This window comes from Carettochelys insculpta, chromosome 1 (genome assembly GCF_033958435.1).
Source record: "Carettochelys insculpta isolate YL-2023 chromosome 1, ASM3395843v1, whole genome shotgun sequence".
In the NCBI taxonomy this organism is placed as follows: Eukaryota; Metazoa; Chordata; order Testudines; family Carettochelyidae; genus Carettochelys; species Carettochelys insculpta.
In genome coordinates, this window is record NC_134137.1 from 174,159,742 (window position 1) to 174,182,933 (window position 23,192).

Consider the following 23,192-nt stretch of genomic DNA (forward strand, 5'->3'; position numbering starts at 1 on the left):
ACCAACCGCACACAAATGTACGTTTCCATTACCTGGAATGACATTACAACATTTACAAACAGATTTCACAAAACAGAAGACTGAGCTTTACAAAAAATTTTTTCCACCTGTTCCTTTTGAAAATGTATTTAATTTGTCTCAATTAAAAAGTGAATTAGAAGAGTATTTGGAAGAATGTGATGCACAAAACTGGGATCCTCTGTGCCTAGGCAATCAGAAACATGGCCCCACGTTTTTGCACATAGAGCACAGTATACATTTACAGCTAATGCTTTTCAAGTGAGCCTGGAACAGAGTAGCGTCTGACTTTGCTAATCTCTACAAGTGACTGAGAGCTGCTGAGGAACTCCACAGGAGTTTATTCCATCATTGCTGGGCAGTTCCCAGACTGCAGTTATGCGGTCATAAATTACACTGTTGTACCCTACAGAAGAGTGCATTGAATGGTTCTCAGTTGTTTTTGACTGCTGTTATAGGGCTGCTTTGACTCTGAAGAAGTGGTCCATCCAGCTCTACCCATCTAATTCTGCAGCATTGGCTAATGCAGTAGTGGACAACCTACTGCCCACCACAATCCTACGTGTGGCCCACAAGACCTTTAGTTTACCCTGACCTATGTGCAGGGTTGTCAGATTCTACTAGTTTCTGTCTGCATAGTTTTTGTTTTTTTGTTTTGTTTTTAACAGTATTGCTGCAGTGACACACATGTAAGGCCAGGGCACGTGAAGTGAGGTGTGGGTAACTGTGCATAACATTGACAGTGAAAGCCATGCACTCCCTCTGGAGCCAATCAAGGCGTTGCTACAGTTCAACTGGCACACTCCACATATTGTAGGTACGGAAGTGCAAAACTACCCTATCCCAGGTGACTGTCTTGGGTACAATAATCTTTTAGTCCACTGATATGAATAAAGGCCACTCATGCAGCTCACTCACTAGCCTAGCTTGCCCATCGCTGGCCTAATAGAGAAAACTCTTTCAACGGCTACCAAAGGGAGAAGGGACAGAATGCAGTTTCATGAAAACAAACCAGGACAGTCCCAAGCTGACTGGGTGGGAGCTGCAGTGGAACAGCAAGGGGGAAGACAGACATATGCAAACAGAGGAAAAGCTGAAAAATTAGAATGCTGATAATTCATATGAAAAAAAAGACGACAAATGCATACAAGATAAAAATGGAGCCCGGGAAAATTAACAGTTACTCATTTCTCAACATATTTTGTTACATGGGTGGTGCCACACATTTTACCAATGTGTCACATTGTTTGACCAGGCTGCTGAGAGATAGGCGGATGCACAAATTTTGCAAGTCAGCAAGTAAGCAAATGAAAACGTCAAGGATCGCACAATAGACAAACACACAGACAACTGCAGAATGATTATAATAAATGCTCTGCAAGAGATTTATTGAGTACTGCCATAAACCTAACCTTCCACCATCATTTCTTCTAGGTTAGGGGTGGCCAACCTTTTTGCAATGGGGGCCACATGGCAATTTTTTACATGTTCCGGGGGCCGAACACAAAATAACATCATCATTCAAAACAGAAAAATTAAGCATACATTGACATTTTATTACTTTAGATTACCCCTGACAGGTGTCTAATATGCTCTCAAGAATCTCCAATAATGGAGATTTCACAACCCCTGTATTCCACTGTTTAAAAAGCCTGACATTTAGGAAGTTTCTCCTAATGTCTAACCTAACCCCTGCTTGCTGCTATTTAAGCCCACTGTTGCTTGTCCCGATGTCAAATATGTTTATCTAAAAGTCTAATGAACACAATACCAATGCAAGAAACCATCAGCTTCCTATGCCCATGAAAATAGCTATTTTCACACTTAATTATAGGAAATATTTATTCCAGGACATGAAAACATTACTCTAGGATACAGACCCACCACTACCTAAAGGTCTCCAAGCTCACCAAGTATCCAATGCTGGCATTACTGATTGCTCCCTTTAAGACATGACCCCACTAGGGCAGCCGACGGCCAGCTGCTCCCCACCCGGAGTTAAACCTGTGCCACTGCTGTATGTGCACAAGAGCCATACTTTGAGGCACCCCTTTCCTCAGCAAGTGGAGGAGCCCTAAGCAAGGGGGCAAATGCCAGCACTATGAAGCAGATGCTGGGGGAGGGAAGTGGGACAGCTCTCACACCAGCCCACTGGGACATGCACTTGAATTGAGACCCTGCGGGAGCCTGGGGCATGAGTGAGAGGTGCCACACCGCACAGCCTTGGCCTGGCGCACCCCCGGGGTTCAGCAGCAAGACAAGGCACCACCACCCTGTGGTTCCCCAGAGCCCACCCATGGCTCATGCCCCTCACAAATGAGAAGCGCTGCCCCTGCCCTGACTCACAATGGAGTGGGGCCCATCCTGCCACACAAAGGAGAGGGGTTGCAGGGATGGTGTGTCCTGCCCGCACCCAGTACTTGCATGCTCAGCTGGCAGGCCCGATAAAAATGCATGGTGGGCTGGATTCTGGCCAGCAGGCCACATGTTGGCCACCTCTGTTGTCAGACACTGAGCTACTACTGCAGAAGATTAAAAACACACATTAAAATTCTTCAGAAGTGGGTCTGTCCCACGAAAGCTCACCACCTAATAAATTATTTAGTCAGTCTTTAAAGTGCTGCTGGACTGCTATTTTGTTTTCATAGTCTACAGACTAGCATGGCTATCTCCCTGTTAAAATTCTATTGCAGTGATACAGAAGTGAAATCAGGAACAAATGGCACTATAGTAGTACACATTATTTTCTCAACCCTCATACATCCCGCTGATTTCAATAAGGCCAGAATTTCTCTTTGTAACCTAACCACAGTCACTTTCCTACAATTGTTGACTCTGACACCAGCACAGGGCCTGGACTGAAACCAGTAAGACTGTGTCCCTTGCATAGATTTACCCTGTGGAGCATATTGTAGGACCTGGGCCAAACTTCCCTCTCTTTTCTATAAAGTACAAGTCTCTTTTCTATATTACAAGAGGATGAGGGTTATGTGGACATAGTCAACCTTCCCTGCTACACAGATTTGGGCTTTCCGTAGTTTAGATTAGCATTTTTTAAAATACCAAAAAAGAGCTACTGAAACTTGCTTAACCATCAGGCCCATAGTCTGATACCCTTACTGCAAAACAGTCATTTAGAAGACAGGAAATTCAAAATAATATATGTTAAAGTCAATCAGAGAAAGCTATTGCAGTTTAAAAAAAATTATGCAACAAATAGTTAATCATGGTAACAAAATATCCAGTATTTGTTAATGTGTTTTCTCTTCCACCAACTCCTTCAGTTGCCTGAACATTAACGTTTCCCCCACCACTCCGTGCCATTTCTTGTGGTGTCATTTTTCAAATTGAATTTATTCTCACTGTCTAGCTCAATTACATATCCCATCTATCCTATTCATGATACATGAACATGTTTCATTGCTGAACATGAACTAGTCCTTGTATTTTAATGCAGCAGAAAGTGTAACAACATCAATTAATTCCTCCTCATACCAGGTATTTAATAAAGATAATAATTTTTAAAAGGCATGGTTAAGTGTAAAATACTTTTGCTGCTAGTCATGGTTAGAACCCTGCCTGGATAATTTCTATCCACAGATTTAAAATCGGTATTCACTGATCTGCCAGGCTATATACCTGGGAAACAGAATGGCCAAAGGAGAATAAGGTGGTGCTGTCTTTCCCAGGAGCCAGCATCCTGTGCTGGCAGCTCCTCCTGACCATGTGGCTTTACTGTCCCCAGCTGTGTCTTCTGTCTGGGACTGTACAGCCCTGCTGGAGGTGGGATGACATGGCCACCCAGATGAGAGCAGTTCTGGGAATGACAGCAACACATTCTTCTCCTTTTGCCATCGCATTTCCCAGAAATATAACCCTGAACATCAATTTATATCCACAGGAAATTAGTACCCATGCAGGGCTCTGTTCATGGATACCTACATGTGCTCCACAGCATTTCCAGACATTCTCCCTAAACCTAACATTTATTTTAATTTGAGAGGCACCCTTGAAGTAAATACTTTTTCAAAACACGTCTCTGTGAGATGAGTTGTCTCATTTGGCTTTCAAAAGACCCTAATTCTGCAAACACATACATGCTTAAAATTCATGCATGCAAGGAGTTCAAATGGTCTCACAGTTAAAGATAAGCACATGTTTAAGCAGTTGCAGGATCAAGGCCCAAATCTTGGTCACATTCTGTTGTGTAAGTTTCCTGGCTTCTCTGGTTGCTCATGAGCAATAGATTGCCAGGAATCATTTTAAGATAGTGGATTTTGAAAACATAAGGTAATTATATTAAAAATGCTTTGCGTAAGCCACACTCTGGATCTATTAATGTAAGTAGTATTTCTTTAAAATTGGGATATTAAAATTTGAGCCCATTCCTCCTCTTCAGTGTAAATACTGTTTCATGTCTTAGAAAATTTAATCTGTACAACCTGCACGCACAAGGTCACTGGACAAGTTTTCCCAGTATGATCAGCAATGCATGTCTGCATGTTGTAGGACAATTACTGTCCCTTTTTAACAAGCCTGCTCAAGGAACAGAATTTTAATCTCAGCAGCACTTTTCAAAATCTTGCACTGATTTATTCAATTAACTGAGCTCTGTAGCATACATAAATTATATAAAAATTGACCTTGAATTCATACATTACATGTATCTATTAATGGTTTTCACCCAGTGTGCCGCGGCACACTGGTGTGCTATAAGAACTGTCCAAGTTTGCTGTGAAGTTTCATCAATTTCCCCTCCCCGTGGCTCGTTGCAGAGCCATAGGAGGAAGCAAATTGATGACACCATGCCATCTGAGGCTGAAGCAGCAAGGCTGCCTGAGTCCCCAATTGGCGTGGGATTCATCAAGTTCCCCACCTCTCCCTACCACCCCCTTCAGGTGGTTCTTTGCAGAACTACTGTGAGGGGAAATGCTGACCCCAGAGGACCCCACTTGCACCAGGAGGCAACTGAAAATCTGCTTCCAGGCCCAAATAAGCTGGCAGGGCCCCCCCCCCCCCCCCGCTGTGTCAAGGGAGAGGGAGGGCAGAGCCTGTTTGAGCTGGGACACAGTTTAAATGGCACATCCTGACTCCAAGAGGCTGGTGGGGAGAGAAGCCTGCTTTCAGTGGTTACTCATTTACTCGACATCCCTGGCATGGCATTGAGCAGATTTTGAAAATACGTCTGTCCTCCTGGTCTAAGATGGCATATTCTGTTGTGGATTTGAAACATTAATGCACTTGATGCCTGTTTAGCTTGTTGTATGCACTACTATATTGCAAACCTCTCTAGTAAGACTGTAACCATAGCAAATGTGATGTTTATGAACAATCTATTCAGCTGAAAAAAGTGGGTGCGCCATGGAATTCTTTGTCTGACTGAAGCGTGCCATCTTACTGAAAAGGTTGGGAACTACAGGCATATATAAAAAGATTTAAAAACAAAACACAAATGTCACATGAAAGCTATGAAAACCTTAAAAGCTCTCCTCACATTGCTAAATCCAAAATTTATAAGTTTCCCCTTAAGGGAGACTTTGGGACCTGAAGCATGTGCATCCTGCTCATTACACTGCAGCATTTACAAAAAATAGATTACAAGCAGAAAACCACAGGGCCCAGCTTTCAGATACTACTGCAAGGGAGAAGTCTCAGTAAGGATGCAAAATTAACATTTTTAAAAAATATTAGTTCAACTTGTCAGTACCTTTACCGAAACTTACAGTATATTTTTAATTTAACACCTTTGGTATTTGAAGAAAAATGAACATGCATGCATTTCTGTCTAATTACATGAAATACTGAAGCTGACCAAAGCAATTTTAAGAAGCTTCTTCTACCTTATCTCCCAAGCACAAACAAATATCAGTGAAGATGAACATGGATTTAGAGTCATAAATGTTTATTACCTCTAGGTGTGTGTACGCACAGTCTGGATGCCAGCTTTATAACTTCTATTTTGCTTCAACACTTTATATTTTCCTTTACACTATGTTTTGTAGATGGCATATAAAGTTACTTTTTGTGTTTTGTACAGAATATTGTTATTGCTTTCTCTACCTTGGCAGAGCACCCTATAGCCTCCATATTCCTCATGTATAATATAATTGTGATGTTGCTTATGGGGAAAGATTATGGTCTTCTGCAACCCATTGTCCTGTCTACATACGTATATCATCAATACATACGAAGTTTGAGATTGCATGGGTGTCACTAAAACATGCTATAAGTTGGAGGATGAGCCAGATATTAGTTCCCCAGAGACAAGAGCAAGTAAAGTAACCAATGCCTTGGCATGGTGTTAAACAATTAACAGCCAGTGTCCAGCAAGTAAGGTACAGTAATTCACTGTCTCTTCTCCTTGACACCACACGAGGGAAACTGCTCAACCATGCCTGGGAATTAAGCAATGGCTACCAGAGATATTCCTGAATTAGTGTTCTCCAAGCACAAGGACTATAGATATAAAAAAAGAACACAGGGGGCCATGCTTCACCTTTCCACCGCCCCAATTATGCTACAAGTAACGAGCCTGAGGAGAAGAATGGGGACTATAACAGGAGACTGGCCCAGGTTTAAAGAACAAACCAATATATTAAGGACGTCAAGATCCAGTAGAGTGAGAAAAAAAGCTTACTTTAGATGTTGCCCTGTCTAATAGGTTTGAGAATTTAGACTGCATGCTTACACACACTGACTTTTTGCCAATCACTTAAAAAAACATCTACCTTTTGCATTCTATAAACTTTCAAAAGTCTGTTCTGGTAAGGCTATGATCTCAAGAAGTGGGTCTGTCCCACAAAAGCTCACCACCTAATAAATTATTTTATTAGTTTTTAAAGTGCTACTGGACTGCTTTTTTGTTTTGACAGACTATAGACTAACATGGCACTCTCTCTGTTACTACATAAACTTGTTTTACTGTCTATCTTCACAGCGAGTTAGAGCAGATACCAAAGACTTCAGCCAGATTTACAAAGGTGTGGTGTATATCTACTTTCCACTGGTGAAGTGGTGACCCCATTAACACAGTTCATCTTGAGCTGTGAAAGATAGTATATTCCTGAGGTTCAGGGCTGGGAGTTGGGTGGTGGGGAGGGGTTGTTGTTTGCTGGTATCTTTCGCTGTGTGATTCATGAGTGGCTCTGAAAGCATTCATGAAAGCTAACTGGGTGTGGGGGTTCTACATGCTGCTGTGCTGTGTGGTCACAGCACATGGAGGGGTTTGCTACTTGTCAATAACACATGGTGAGAGACAGCCAAGGCTGGAGAGTTAAGGGGGAATAGTGGTCCCACGGTCCCAGGCTGCAACCAGGGTCTCCGCCACCATTTCAGAAAAGCATGTAATTACCAACTATCTTGCAAGTACTAGATTCTAAAACAAAATCTGGTCCAAAACAGAAACCAAATTCATCAGAATGTCAAAAACCAGGACACATCTTTTTTGTGTAAGATACCAGCTTGATACAAAAATAATCCTTATTTCAGGAAGGCAAACGACGTAAAGCATTCATATTTTAGGCAGAGACCTCATATTGAAAAGAATATAGGGTATATTATCAGAATAATCAGTCTAAGTAAATCTACACAAATAAGTCTAGAAATATCCTACCTAAAATAAAATGCATTTAACCTAAAAACACAGCCTTCAGCAGAGTCTCTTGGAAAGGTGCATAATGAAAAGCATTTGCAAGCTTTTGTTTGAATCTTAAACACTGAAATAGCAAAATCTTTGCAAGATGTATTTGACAAATATGTTCTCTAAATCCAAAGCTCCTAATATGATTGCCATGTAAATAGTAAAATGCTTTATGTAGAAATATAGCAAGGTCTTTTGACTCAGTAACTGATTAATAATGTAAAAAGTCAGTTACATGTTTTCAGAAATACTTATATTAATCAGGAAATTATCTAGGAATACCTAAACCACTCTTCACCCAATTGATGAGAGCAAAAAGACTCACTCCAAAAATTGATTTAAAAAAAAAAAAAAAAGAGAGAGAATGATAAAATCTCAGATTAAGTAGTTATAAAAGAAAATATAAAAGTTTAATCTAAAAAAAGATTGTTTTGAGAGCTGACTTGCCTAGAAAGAACACTCCCCCTTCCTCCTCCTGCTCAGGATAATAAGCCTCATTAAAAAAATCTAAATCATTTAATTGACTAATAAGTTATCAAGCAGCATTTTCTTACTTTGCCATCTATACATTTTAATTATCATCAACAAATATTTTTATAAGTTTGCTTGTGTCCGGTGAAATAGAGGCTTACCAACAATAACTGATGAAAATCTAATCCTTTCAAGCCTCATTATAAGGGTCTCAGAACATAGCCATTTTTAACTTCTGCTGCTGCATCACCTAGAAATAATGAAATGGGATGAGGGAGGGGAGCTCCCTGTCCCATGGAAATATATTTTATGCCATTTGGTCTCCTTTCTATCAAAGGTGCTGTGATGCAGCAATCTTCTCTGTAGCAGACCCAGAAGAGAGAGTTACCTCGGAGCACATCACCCTCACTCCAGAATTCCCAAGTAGTACTCACTGAAGAGCAACACAAGGATCTTGCATGCTTTAAACCAATGGTGAGCAACCTGAGCCCGAGAGCTGCATGTGGCCCACTGGGGCTCTTTACTTAGCCCATGAGACAATTTGTCACCACAGCTCATGCACAGAGGTGCCAGAGTATGCTGGTTTCTGTTCGCATAGTTTTTTCCTACTGGTATTGCAAAAGTGATGCATACTTAAAGCAAGGGCATGTGAAGTGAAGTGTGAGCTGACTGCATAAAACATTGACTGCGAGAATCAGGTGCCCCCTCTGCACCCAATCAAATCACTACTGTGGTTCAATCAGCTCACCCAGCAACTTCTAGCTATGCAAATGCAATTAGAAAAATTACCCTATCCTGGGAGACTGTCTTGGTTACAACAATCGTGCAGCCAACTCATTACCCTAGGTTGCCCCTCATTGCTCTAAAAACTCTTAATTCTGGTCCCTCAGCATCAACTGCACAGCCTTAGGCCAAGGCTTACTATTTAATAATCTCAAATACAAATAAAAGCCCTGGTTTCAAACTGCTTTATAGTTCTGAAACAAAGCTGAAAATATTGCGATAGGTTGAGATATTTCATGGAGGAAATATAAGAAGTTTCAAATGTAAAAAGTTATGAAAAAACTTTATTTGAATGTGAGGAGGGGAAAGGAGTTGGGATGAAAGTCATTTATGGTGTAAAAATATTAAAATACAGTGATCTCAAAACACACTAAAACAGGTATATAAACCAAACTTGTTGGGGTAGATGCATTTTAATCATGCTTTTTCTTCATGGTATTGGCTTTGAAGACAGATACTTTTGTCAATACATTTCTTAAGCTTAAGAGCTGCAAGACTGATAGGTGAGAAGAGAATGTGTAACCACCAGGCAGGAGCCCCCGCTAGCCCAGAGCAGCACCGGGACAGGAACCTCTGCTGCCCTGCAGCAACATGGGGACCAGCACATTAAAACTGAACACTCAAACCCCTAAGAGGAATCATCAGACTTGAGTTCCAGCACCATTTTTTCCTACCCGGAAAAAAAAAAAACAGCCTGGTAACTGCCCACAGGCAGACTGGAACCCGAGACCGCTGGACCTTAGTGCAGGAGCCTCAACAGTTTGAGCTAAAAGCTCACTTGTTGACAGCTAAAGCTGTGGAGGAGATGCATTCTCTCTCTTTGTGTAAGTGGTCCATGTGCTGCTACATTTGTCAGTGAACCTCACCCAGGAGGTACATGGATAACAAATACATGGGGAGGGGGGTGTCAAACTGCCCTCCTCTGATGTGTTCTCAGAGATGCAGTAAAGGAAAAGTAGGTCTACTTATTAAAATATAGTGTGCTATTTGTATTTGAAATCAATTTGGGATATGAACATAAATCCTTAGAAGTATGAAGGGAAACCACTATGGCTACATCTACACTACAGCGATCTGTTGACAGAAGTTATGGTCAGAAGAGATCTTCCAACAAAACTTTTGTCAACAGACTGTGGCCACACAAGATAGCAGATTACTCTGTCGATCCACTCTGTCAACAGAGAGCAGCTGGACTGCCTGGTTGCTCTCTCAATAGAATGGCCAACCAGAAGCACAGCAGAAAAGGCTGTTCGGTGCCCCAGAAGCCCTGTCCGTCAACAGAGGGCCCCCCAGAGCATCCACTCGGCTTTTTTGTCAACAGATTCTGCCAAGAACGGCATTCTGCCTCATGTGGGAGAGGCAGAAGGATGTCAACAAAAGTGCCAAGTTCTGCTGACAATGTGTAGACAGAACACATTTTTAGTGTGAATGCTCCATGAGTTTTGTCAACAAAACTCTCCAGTGTAGATGTAGTTTATACAGGAGCACTTGAGCAACACAAGACTATAAATAAGGGTATGTATTACCTGTGTTTTCCACATGCGGACAACAAGCAGAGCGGTGACATCACTACAACCCTAAAAATCATACAAGTCAAGGGAAGAAATGCCATTAGAACTATATCGTCAAACAGACTCCAGGCACACCGTACTATGCTATCTGTAAAGGCGGCAAGAGGCAATTGTGTGAACAAAGACAAGTCTATGGACTTTAGCTTCGCGTCAGATGGAGAGCTTGGTTTTACTGTACAACCTTAAATCTCCAACTTCCACGGCTACTGCCAGGTTCATAGATCAATGGGATGCCAAAACTAAAAAGAGGCAGAGTCTAAACTACAGATTCTCTGTCAGATGCCTCAGCTTTTTAAATACTGAGCTTCACAGCAGGCACATTCCGTCTACTTTGGAATTTAGTGCTACAAAGGCAGATAAGTAAAATAACTTAAGCCTCAGAGAGCTAACTTTATAAAATAGAGCATTATACATCTCAAGTATGTCTGATAAACTATCACTTAGGTTTGATGTGGAGTATTATTATGCTTTACCTTATTTGTTAAGAGTTGTTTAAACTCTATTTCAGATATTTTAATTCGTTAAATAACAACATGAATAAATTTGGCATCCCGAGGTCTCAGAAGATGAGCTGGTGCAACTCCAGGGGGATTTTCTATTAAATAATATACGCAGAGTAGATCTTATGACTGTGAGTAACATTTGAGTGTCCCCCACTTTTCATAATTGGGATATTACCAAGTAATAGTTTGAAATGTTGTCTCAATTACTCTGAAAGGGACATTTCCTGCAGCTTACAATGCATTAGCAGGCTTACAGGAAAAACAGGTTTTCACTGATCCGCACCATAGTTTGATAGCATTTAAAGCGTTCAAAGTTTTAATGTATCTATGTTACTTTTAACAAATTTATTTATACAGGGCAGTTGAAATGCAGCTTTGGTAAAATATAGATGTGATTTTTTTTCATTTTTTTTTTTTTACATCTTTACTTTCTTACTATCTAACTTATTCAATGAAAACAAAATTACTTTAATGTGGAGCCAACAACAAACATGCAAAACGGCTGGCTTTTCTTGTGGCTCATGCATCAACTGTTAACTAAAATTTCCACTATAAATCTTTATTACAAGGGGAGATGTATGAGTTTACCAGAATCCAGCTTTATTTCAGGTGTTAGATTGAATTTGCAGAGCTGGAAAGTTGTCTTTTGACTCTCAAAATGAAGACATTTGATATGAAAGTCACTACAAGATAATGTAATTCACAGATATGTTTACAGTTCCTCCTGTAACTCCCCTTTGACCTGTGTATGAAACTAACTATCCTCACTTAGGCAAGGACTTGCACCCTATTGTGTGATAACAGTAGCTTTTAAAAGTTTCAGTCTCCCTCAGTTTGTTTAGTGATACGGCAAATTCCACTTTCAGCAACTTCCTGGCAAATAGTACACAAAGGTGTGATGCTGCTTCTTAAGAGTTCTCGAACACAAAGCGCTGTACAGGGAGTCCCTAACCAGACACAAAAACAGCAGGCTAACACAGCTCTTCGAAGAGCCAGAGTATATTGGCTTAATTGGGTTCTCAAAGTGGACTATGAAGTCTATGACAATTAGAATACACATATAGAATTGTTACATATAATAATCATTTCCCACCTTTACCTCGCCAATACTAAACTTATGTCATATGTAACCTATATCAAGCATTCAGATTACTAAATCAAGGAAAGTTATCCAAATATCTAGGCAAAACAGTTTTGAAAATATGGTTAACAAGGTGATCGTTTCTCTAAGTCAGGTACATAGCATGAGAGGTTGGGTCCCTCTGTGATGCCACCTGATGTGCTGAAGTAACTGAGCCCCCCTTTTCTGCCAGCCTAGGTGATTTTTAATCCTGTCGTGCTGAGCCAGACTCATAAACCTCCTCCAGCATATGCAGGCAGAACCACACCCAACTGCAGGATACAGACACTGAGGTCTGCTCTGTCACAGCACCCAGGTGCCCACCAGCCTTGGGAATGCAAACCCAAAATTATGTGAAATTCACCTCCTTCCTCAACATGGAGGAAGGTATACACAATAATTCCCCCCACTGGCTAGAAACTGTATAAACTGAGTTATGGTATAACCCAGAAATAAGTTTATAAACTGTGAAAAGAAGTGTTTAAGTGGTCAGAGAGATAGCAAACAGAATAAAACAAATTACCAAGAAAATATGAAGTATGCAATTTACTTAAGAAATTGATTACAAATAATAATCCTCCATCCTAGTTACTACTGAGGTGGAATCACAGGCCAGGTATGTCTTTCTAGCCTGGCTCCAGCAGCCTCCATCCCGCCCCCCCCCACAACCAGTTCCAACCCTCTTTTCCCCTACTGTTTTAATGTATTTCCTTGGGTGGGGAGGCACACACCATCAGCAGTTTCTGCCCCTAAATTATCATTTGCAGGTAAATCCCTTAATTTTGTGGAACTGCTCTTTCTAAGAGAAACTTCAAAGGTCTGGGTGAGTGGAAAGTGATACAGCATTAACAGAAGTGTGTGGGTTGGGGGAGGGAGAACTACATTAATCTTTTGTAAACTGTAAAGCAAAGGCAAACCAGAAAAGTCAACTGACTCAAACGTCATCCTTAGTTGGCAAAGGCAAGCATTCACAGTTTTTAGTCACTAGGAAGTTTTCTGGTTATCTGCAGTTTTTTCATGCAACTGTTATCTTGGGTATCAAGATACAAACAAAACAAAAAAAACTCTAGCACTCAGCTGCATATGAATTTTTGACTTCCCTTGATGAATGTCTATAAATGAATGAGGATTATTTTGAGAAAGAGTAATATTTCTTACTGTGTCAAATATGATCTTGCTATACGAAAGAAAAAAAAAATCAGTCACCACTTATCATGGGTGTGACCAAGTTTTCTGTGGTCCCATAAAGTTTGTTTATAGCCACCAATCCTGGCTCTCCATGCTGTGCTGGTATGTAGCTGTCATTTACCCCTAAATGCTGCTAGACAATATTGACCTTCCACATTCTTGCAAACTCTCCCATTCAGCATTGGCCAGGTCCCCCAGGTGCCAGACTAGAGAGGCTTAACCTATATTATAATTCACCTTTGGAAACATCCTATTTATCCAATATTGAAAATACTGAAGAGAAGCTAGTCTGGGAGGTCAGATTTGAAATTAAAAAAACAAACAAAAAACCAAAACAAAAACCCACACACATCTGCAATCACTTTACAGCTCTAAGTAAACATCATTGCTCTGTGCTCAAAATTAGGCTGTCAGAGGCAACCTTCAAACTACCTCCTATTGGCCTCCATACTCTATTTATGATGTGCAATTCTTTCGTTAGTACCATTTACATTATTGTATTGTTGAATGATCCTTCCGATAGTGTTTTGGCATTTTGGCCTTTCTGTAAGAAAAGTGTCCTTTACGTAGCTAGTATCTCATCCCCACCATTAGATAAACAAACAGTGCTCCTGGCTATGAAGGCTATTCCTAAGGCAAAACCAAGGAATGAAGATTTGAGGTGCAGGGGACAGTGCTTAAATCCTGCTTCCCATGCATGATTAACAGAGTATACACTTAAATACTTCCTGAGGCTCTGGATCTGCAGACTACTCACAAAAGGTAGATCCATGAACAAATATCAAAAGGAATTATTTCGAAGATATCCAGCAAAAGGGTTGGATTGCTCCCCCCCCCACTTTTTCAAATGGCACAATGTGGCCTTTCATGAGAAGAGGCTCATAGTCAAGCCAGCTACTTCAAAATTCAGTTTCAGCTACTGTATTTGATAATGGATACAAAGTGATGTCAAGCAGTTAAGCCCTAAATATGGGTTCATTTGTGAATTATTGAAAGGGTTGGGGCGGTTACTACATATGATTGTAATAGGACAGTCTTATTTTAAATAAATAGAACAATGCAGTTGACACTGATGTGTTTTAAACTTTTTTGAACATACACATCATACACAACAGTTCGTCCTAACATACAAAAAGTGATCACTAGTTACATGTTATTTGAATGTTGTTTAATTGCAGTGCTCATAAATTGAATTAGATATGGACATAGGACAGTAACCACTTTAAGTCTAATTTATTCTTCATAATTCATTAGAAAACATAGGTGAGGAGAAACAATTCCCAAGTGTAATCGTTATCTTGCCAGAACCCCTTTTAAAGCAGAGTCTTTTAATTATGACATGCTAATTGTATTTGATGCAAAATAATTTTTTTCAGTTAATTGGCAATTTCTATTCAACCTTCCTAAGTACATGTACAATATACAGCCCACATAGTGCTACATCCACAAAGGAATTCAGATGTTGCAGCGCTCACCATTGCTGCACGTATCTTCAGGCAGCCAACAATCCAGTGAAAGCCACCACCCCACGTAGGCTACTTATATAGTGCACTGGGACAGACAGCTGCCCACAAATGGGATCAACAAAAAACAGTAAGCTGAGCAGGGAACTCTGCCCCTACCCACCCCCAAGGTAACCAATAGCAGATGCTGAGGAGAGGAGAATTGTCTAAAGCCTGCCCCCACAGGAACTTGGGTACTGACCTCCACTTAGGATTCACATCTACAAACTCTCTCCTAGAATTAGATATTTGGGCCAATTCTGGTAAAGTAGCAGTGCATGCTTATTCCACATAAACTTGCCCCAGAGTGCAGGGTAGAGAAAGCAACTTCCCTTCATTTCAGTAGTTAAGGATGTGGAAGACCTTAGTTTAATTTTCACATCCACCCCTTTGATGTGAAGAAGGGATTTGAACTTGAGTTCCCTATGTCTCCACTGAGTGCCTAAATCATGAGAGCACAGTGTCTCTCAGAGGCCGTCTCTCTGGCCCAAAGCATGTTATTTGTAGGCATCTGAACAGGTCTGAGAGAGTCTCATCTTAGACTCTTAAGCCTGTGGCTAGGGCATACACCAGACAGCCCAGAAAACCAAGTTCAAATCCCTTCTCCCTATCACACTGAGGGTGCAGTTTCACCTGAATCTCCAACTTCCCTGGTAAGTGCCCTAACCACTGAGATAAAGAAGGTTTGAGGGAGGCCTCCCCTTCTTCTCCTGGTCATTTTGCATATAGAGTTACACGTGAGCTGAAATTTGCCTATGGAGCCCAATCCAGTAGGCCCATAGGCAAGAGACTGTCTAGTTTCAGTACCTTGATAAGGCAAAGGCATAAGCTGGGTGCTGGTCCTTCCAACTGAAGCAGCAATGTGTATGTCCATCAGCATGAATGTGGGCACCCTGGAGAACTGAACAACACAAATTTATATCTCAAGGACTTTAGGTCTCAGATGAGCAGCTGTTTGACAATCTCAGTGGAACCTCAGTCCTTTTGTGCATCTGGGTCCAAGGCTTTAGCCAGCTGTACAACCCACTTACAAAACATGGCTAAGTATAGTCTGTGCTATAAAATATTACCTGTGTTGTAACCAGGTCAGGGCTACTAGGTTGTAATGAGGTGCCATGATTTGGTAATTTATGTAGCCCTGGAAGGCTCAGACCTGACTAAAGCCTGCAATGATACTTTCCTCTATGGTTATCTTGGTTTTCCCTTTCTGGAAGGACTACAGGAGAACAAACAGTCTATTAGGCTTTCAAGGGTGACCCATCAGTCCACAACAAGGAACTTTCCATGGTGATAGCAGTGATCCTCAGAGATCTCACTGCAAACACAAAGTAATGTAAAACCCTCATGAGTCAGGACACGAAAATAAAATCAAATGGTATGAGATTATGTTAAAAAAAAAAACAAGAAACTTATTTCTGAAGATTGTAATTCCCTTTTGCATTTTACTTTTTGACCCTTTAGGTGCCATGTTCTCAAGCTTCTCTCAACCAGAAGGACTATAAACTTAATTTTAAACAAAAAGGTGAAATTCTCACAGAATAACATGACTCTGGGAACAGGGACTTAAAACAAACAATGTTTTGTGAGATTCATGATGAAACTGCAAAAGCTGGCGACACAACAAAATACTTTACACAGACGATCATTCCACACAACACTCCTACAAGACAGGCAAGAACTATTATCAGTTAAGATATAATTTTCAAAAGGTGCTAATTCTGAGGGATGCGGTAGGTGTTTATAACTTTTGAAACATGAAACCATAAATTGTAAGTGCCCAACACACAGTTAGTGTCTTTAATACATATTTCTCTTTGTCCAACTACTAAAAATACAAAACCAAAACCAGTGGTAGAAGGACTATCACCAGTTAACTTTATGGCAACTGGAATTCATGGAATTTAGTCTCAATAACCACTTTTTCCTTAACGGTTTTTAAATGCCAGTTTATAGGTCAGATTTTGGTGACCCAGTAAGCAGAAAACACTACCATTACAAAAGCTGCTTTGATGATTAGCATTCATAATTGAACTGATCAGAATGTGTAATACAGGAGCTTGGTCACTAGAACAAATTCAAATTCCAAGATGGTTTTGACACCAACTGATCAAAACTCATCTGCATCATGTTGGCTAATCAGAGGTATACACCTCCTCCACCCAAACTTTTGAACAGAAGTTACAAGGGAAATACAGTATTTATATAGTACCAATACAGGCAAAATTTGACATGGATGAGAGGCTAGTGGGGTGGGTATAATCTGAGTACAGTGCTACTCTGCAAATGTTAGGAATGCTCTAGACAGAGTAACTGGTTAAAATGTGTTATATTTCAAAAGTTAGATTTCTGTCTCTTGCTTGTCAAATGCTGTGGGAAGGAGCAAGTGGGACAAAGTTTTAGTGAAAATACATGGAAAACACAAATAAAACTAGACAATCTACAAGCCCAGAGGCAGCTGATTAGCTGAACGTTTCCTTTTTTATGGTCTATGGCCAAGTCTACACTAGGAAGTTCTTTTGAAGTAATTTTCAAAAGAAGGGTCTCTTGAAATACCCAGCAGACCATCTACACACACAAAGGCTACGTCTACACGTGAAGCCTACTTCGAAGTAGCTTATTTCGATGTAGCGACGTCTACACGTCCTCCAGGACTGGCAACATCGATGTTCAACTTTGACGTTGTGCAGCACCACATCGAAATAGGCGCAGTGAGGGAACATCTACACACCAAAGTAGCACACATCGAAATAAGGGTGTCAGGCACAGCTGCAGACAGGGTCACAGGGCGGACTCAACAGCAAGCTGCTCCCTTAAAGGGCCCCTCCCAGACACAGTTGCACTAAACAACACAAGATCCACAGAGCCGACAACTGGTTGCAGACCCTGTGCATGCAGCATGGATCCCCAGCTGCGGCAGCAGCAGCCAGAAGCCCTGGGCTAAGGGCTGCTGCACACGATGGCCATAGAGCCCTGCAGGGGCTGGAGAGAGAGCGTCTCTCAACCCCTCAGCTGATGGCTGCCATGGCGGACCCCACAATTTCGATGTTGCGGGACGCGCAACAACTACACGGTCCCTACTTCGACGTTGAACATTGAAGTAGGGCGCTATTCCTATCCCCTCATGGGGTTAGCAGCTTCGACGTCTCGCCGCCTAACGTCGATGTTAACTTCGAAATAGCGCCCGACACGTGTAGCCGTGATGAGCGCTATTTCGAAGTTAGTGCCGCTACTTCGAAGTAGCGTGCACGTGTAGACACAGCTAAAGTGTTCTTTTGAAAGTAAATTAAAAGCAAGCAGCCCTCCTTTTAAAAAGCGCTCTTTCATTCCTGTTTCAGGAAGAGTGCCTTTTTTTGAAAGAAAACATGTAGACCCTCTGTGGGTGGTTTTTTTTTTTTTTTTTGAAAGAGCAGCCTGATTTTCAATCCCTGGCCTGTTCTTTCAAAAGAGCACGGGCTGCGTGGACACGCTCTACTGAATGTGCCGATCACTCTTTTGATCCGCTTTTGTGTGTGTGGATGCACTCTTTCTAAAGAAATTCTTCCTGAAGATCTCTTCCAAAAGAACTTCTTTCTAAAGATTGCTGTAGTGTAGACGTAGCCTATATGACTAACTTCTCATTAGGGTAAGGAGTGAGAATAAGAGGGGGGAACTCCAAGCATTTTCACCTCAGTAGGTTCCCTTCATTCACTTAAATCTCATTAAAAGATCGGGTGTACTAAACTGTGGGGAGGAAATGACACAAAGTCTCAAGGGCTTTTAGAAAATTAACTTAATCCTCCTCAGCTGACAAGTCATCCCCACCAACAATCCACGAAGGCTTCACATGTGATCCCATGACACAGATGAAAGAAATTATTTCAAAACTTTTAAAGACTTGGATATAAAAGATGTGGGTGGGGTGAGAGGAGAGGGCATGGGGTGAGAGGAGGAAGAATTCAGACCACAGAATGTACATTCTTTAACCATTATAAATGCACAGATTACATGTGAAATAAAAATAAGGTTTAAGTAATTTTGCATTACAGTTGCACTCAATACATTAGTGGTTGAGTAATCTGGAAAGTGGGGTAGGGGGAGAGGAACGTCTAGCAATCAGCCTTGCCCACCACAGCTCAAGGCTGACCTCAGAAATAAGGTAAATTATGGTAAATGCAATGATTTTGAGTGACAGAGCAACTCGTTTCAAATCAAATTGATATCAAACAGGTTGAAATAAAGGAAATGTCTCTGCAGGAATTCTTTAAAATTATGGTGCCTGGGGACATTTGTTTTTCATGCAAAGTGCCAATGAATGGAACTGCTACCTTCACAGAAGTTGCAAGCTGTATAATTGTCCTTAGCACAGTGGGGTACAATATCTTTTAGTGTCCCTTTGTTTTGTACCACCAAATAATACTGTCTGGCAATGAAAAGGCAAGGGAAGAGGGAGGGGAGAAAAAGGAGAAGGCAGAGTCAACCCTGTCCTTTTAACACCTGCTGTCATCGCTCACATGTGTAACAATCACACCTAACTCCCCAACACTTCCTTCAGACCTAACAAAGTTATTTTTAAAAAAGCCAAGACAAGGAAGCCAGGAATGACTTTTCCTCCTCTCCAAAGGCCAAGGCCCCTCTCTGGTCTGGCACACTACCTTAGAAGAAACAAGAAGTCCTATGGCACCTTATCAACTAACAGATTCTTTTTCGAGCATGAGCTTTTGTGGGCAGAGACCCACTTTGTCAGATGCGTGAGTTGGGGGTTCCAGATGAAGGCCCACGAACGCTTATGCTCCAAAATACGTTAGTCTATAAGGTGCCACAGGGTTTCTTTGTTTTTGAAGATACAGACTAAACAGGACTACCTCTCTGATACCTTAGAAAAGCCTCTCAGCTCCCTCTCATAATGGGGGGAGTCACCTTTGGACTAGTCCTCTTCAGCTGCGCTCAAGCACTCTCCCCCTCCCGCCGAGAAAGGCACCTCGCCCGGGAGCGGGGGCACTGCAGGTGAAGCAGGCCCCTATGAATAGGAGGTGCACTGGCCCCTGCACGAGGGCAGCTCAGCGGAGCCCCGGCCACACCCGCGGGGGAGCTAGAAGAGGCGGCTGTCCGGGACGGGAGAGGCCATGCAGTAGCTGGCCACCAGGAGAAGAAAGTTTCAAGGCGTGTAACCACCCCGGGGGCCAGGGCCAGGGCCAGGGCCAGGGCCGCTGCCTGAGCCCCGCCGCAGAGCCTGTGCAAACGCGGCAGCAGCAGCAGTAGCAGTGTCCGGCCCAGCTCCCCTCGGGAGCGCCTCACCTTCTGCGGCGGGGTCCCGAGCAGCATCTCCAGGTAGTAGCCCCGGCCGGCGTCTCCCTGCAGGTTCTCTACCATGGACAGGAAGCTGACGGCGGCCCCGGGCTGCGAGGCGAAGGCCAAGCCCCCCTCGCTGGGGGGCGCCGGCGGGCGGCTGGTCCCCGGGGCGGGAGGGGAGCCGCTGAGGGCGGCCGGCGCGGACACCCGCAGGGGGAAGGAGAAGCGAGCCTGACCCAGCCCGGCCGCGCCAGCCACGAGCAGGAGCAGGCAGGGAGCCGCGGGCAGCGCGCCCATCCCGGCGGCGGCCAGTCCTGGCTCAGGCCGGAGGAAGCGGCCGCCTGGCCGCGGGGCTGGAGCAGCCGGGAAGGAGGGGGAGGAGGCGGGCGGCTCTGGCTTCCCCACGCCCCGGCTGCATCTCGCCCCGCCAAGCCCGGCTCCTCCTCGCACACGGCCGCCGCGCAGCCCGGGAGACGAGAAACTTCCCCGCCAGGCGCCGGCCGAAGACGGGAGCGGGTCGCCGCAGCCCGCGAGGAAAAGTTTACCCGGGGGCCTCCCGCTGGGGGGGGGCAGCGCGCGGGGCGGGGCTCGGCGGGGCGGGGCAGGGCTGGGGAAGCTTGTCCCGGCTTCCTGGCCGCCTTCGCTCCCTGCGTGGCGCTGGGACTGGCACTCGGATCCGCTTGGGCTAATGAGTTTGTGCCAGAGCCTGGCTCTGCTCCCCACCGAGCGGGCGGGGCAGCGGCCCGCGCCACCGGAGTAAAGCACAACTTCGCTGGGCCACCCACCATCGCCTTCCTCTTCCCGGCCTGGGTCTCACACTCCCCCGCTACACCCCTTGTCCCGCGGCGGAGCTTGCATTGGAACTATTTTTCGGTACTTTTGCCAGCACTACCACGGCTGACTTTTCCAAAAAAGAGGACGCCCCTGGGAGGGATAGACACCGATAGGGATCCAATCAGCTCACCTTGGCCGTGTCTACAAGTGCACGCTACTTCGAAGTAGCGGCGCCAACTTCGAAATAGCGCCTGTCACGGCTACACGTGCTGGGCGCTATTTCGAAGTTGAAATCGACGTTAGGCGGCGAGACATCGAAGTCGCTAACCCCATGAGGGGATGGGAATAGCGCCCTACTTCGAAGTTGAATGTCGAAGTAGGGCACGTTTAGACTATCCGGCTACGTCTACACGTGAAGCCTACATCGAAGTAGCCTATTTCGATGTGGCGACATCGAAATAGGCTATTTCGATGAATAACGTCTACACGTCCTCCAGGGCTGGCAACGTCGATGTTCAACACCGACGTTGCGCAGCACCACATCGAAATAGGCACAGCAAGGGAACGTCTACACGCCACAGTAGCACACATCGAAATAAGGGTGCCAGGCACAGCTGCAGACAGGGTCACAGGGCGGACTCAACAGCCAGCCGCTCCCTTAAAGGGCCCCTCCCAGACACACTTGCACTAAACAGCACAAGATACACAGAGCCGACAACGAGTTGCAGACCCTGTGCATGCAGCATGAATTCCCCGCTGCAGCAGCAGCAGCCAGAAGCCCTGGGCTAAGGGCTGCTGCACACGGTGACCATAGAGCCCCGCACGGGCTGGAGAGACAGTGTCTCTCAACCCCCCAGCTGATGGCTGCCATGGAGGACCCCACAATTTCGATGTTGCGGGATGCGGATCATCTACACGGTCCCTACTTCGACGTTGAACGTCGAAGTAGGGCGCTATTCCGATCCCCTCATGAGGTTAGCGACTTCGACGTCTCGCCGCCTAACGTCGAAGTTAACTTCGAAATAGCGCCCGACGCGTGTAGCCACAACGGGCGCTATTTCGAAGTTAGTGCCGCTACTTCGAAGTAGCATGCACGTGTAGACACAGCTTCCGTGTCCCGCAACATAGAAATAGCGGGGTCTGCCATGGCAGCCATCAGCTAAGGGGTTGAGAGACGCTCTCTCTCCAGCCCCTGCGGGGCTCTATGGTCACCGTGTGCAGCAGGGCTTAGCCCAGGGCTGCTGCTGCTGCAGCTGGGGATCCATGCTGCAGGCACAGGGTCTGCAACCAGTTGTCGGCTCTGTGGATTTTGTGTTGTTTAGTGCAACTGTGTCTGGGAGGGGCCCTTTAAGGGAGCGGCTTGCTGTTGAGTCTGCCCTGTGACCCTGTCTGCAGCTCTTCCTGGCACCCTTATTTAGATGTGTGCTACTTTGGTGTGTAGACGTTCCCTCGCAGTGCCTATTTCGATGTGGTGCTGCCCAACGTCGAAGTTGAACGTCGACGTTGCCAGCCCTGGAGGACGTGTAGACGTTGTTCATTGAAAAAGACTATTTTGATGTCGCTACATCGAAATAAGCTATTTCGATGTAGCCCTTGTGTTAGTGTAGTAGATACGCTATAACACACAAATACAAGGTGAGTTGGTAGATACTGAGAGAGAGACACTCCCTCTCAGGGACGTCCTCTTTTTGGAAAGGTCAGATATGGTCACCCTATCTTTGTGCAAGTAAAACGCTTTTATAATCCCAGTCATGTCCCTGAGCTTGCATTAATGCATTGCTTTTTCCCTCCTCCCACCTCCAAGTCACACACACAGATGTTTATAACTAGGAAGTAATTGCCCCAGACTGGCCTCAGTGGAGAGCAGTAATCCTAGAGGGGGTGGCACAATTGGAGAGGTCCTGCAATAGTGCTGAAAAGGAGAGGCAGAGAAGAAGAAAAGAGGGTCAAAAACCGCCCCATGCCCCTGCAACAGCTACCAACACCTGCCTCTTCTGTGATAAGATCTGGCTCCAAATTTGGGCTGATCAGCCATCAACGAACTGACAAATGTGAGGATGACATGAAAACATCCTACTTGTTACTGAGTGACCAGCAAGAAACTATAACACATTAATGCAAGGTGAGTTGGTAGATACGCTCCCTCTCAGAGGTGTCTTCTTTTTTGAGAGTTCAAATATGGTAACCCTAACTTTGGGCAAGTGAAACACTTTTATGATCACACCCATGTCTCTGAACTTGCACTAATACCTCAGTTTTCCCTCCTCTCATCTCCAAGACACACACACACACACACACACAGATATGTATAGCTAGGAAGTAATTAGATGAATAAATTCTGTTCAAAGACACCAG

At 43.9% G+C, this 23,192-nt stretch overlaps 1 protein-coding gene across 1 annotated transcript in view; it reads right to left on the reverse strand.

The window, feature by feature from the left end:
• BACE2 (beta-secretase 2) overlaps positions 1-20,608 on the reverse strand; it is a 78,881-nt gene extending 58,273 nt beyond the window's left edge. Inside the window, exon 1 of the mRNA XM_074983418.1 lies at positions 20,070-20,608. Coding sequence (XP_074839519.1) covers positions 20,070-20,360 — 291 coding nt within the window. The 5' untranslated portion in view covers positions 20,361-20,608. The remainder of the gene's footprint in view (positions 1-20,069) is intronic.
• Positions 20,609-23,192: the final 2,584 nt, after the last annotated feature.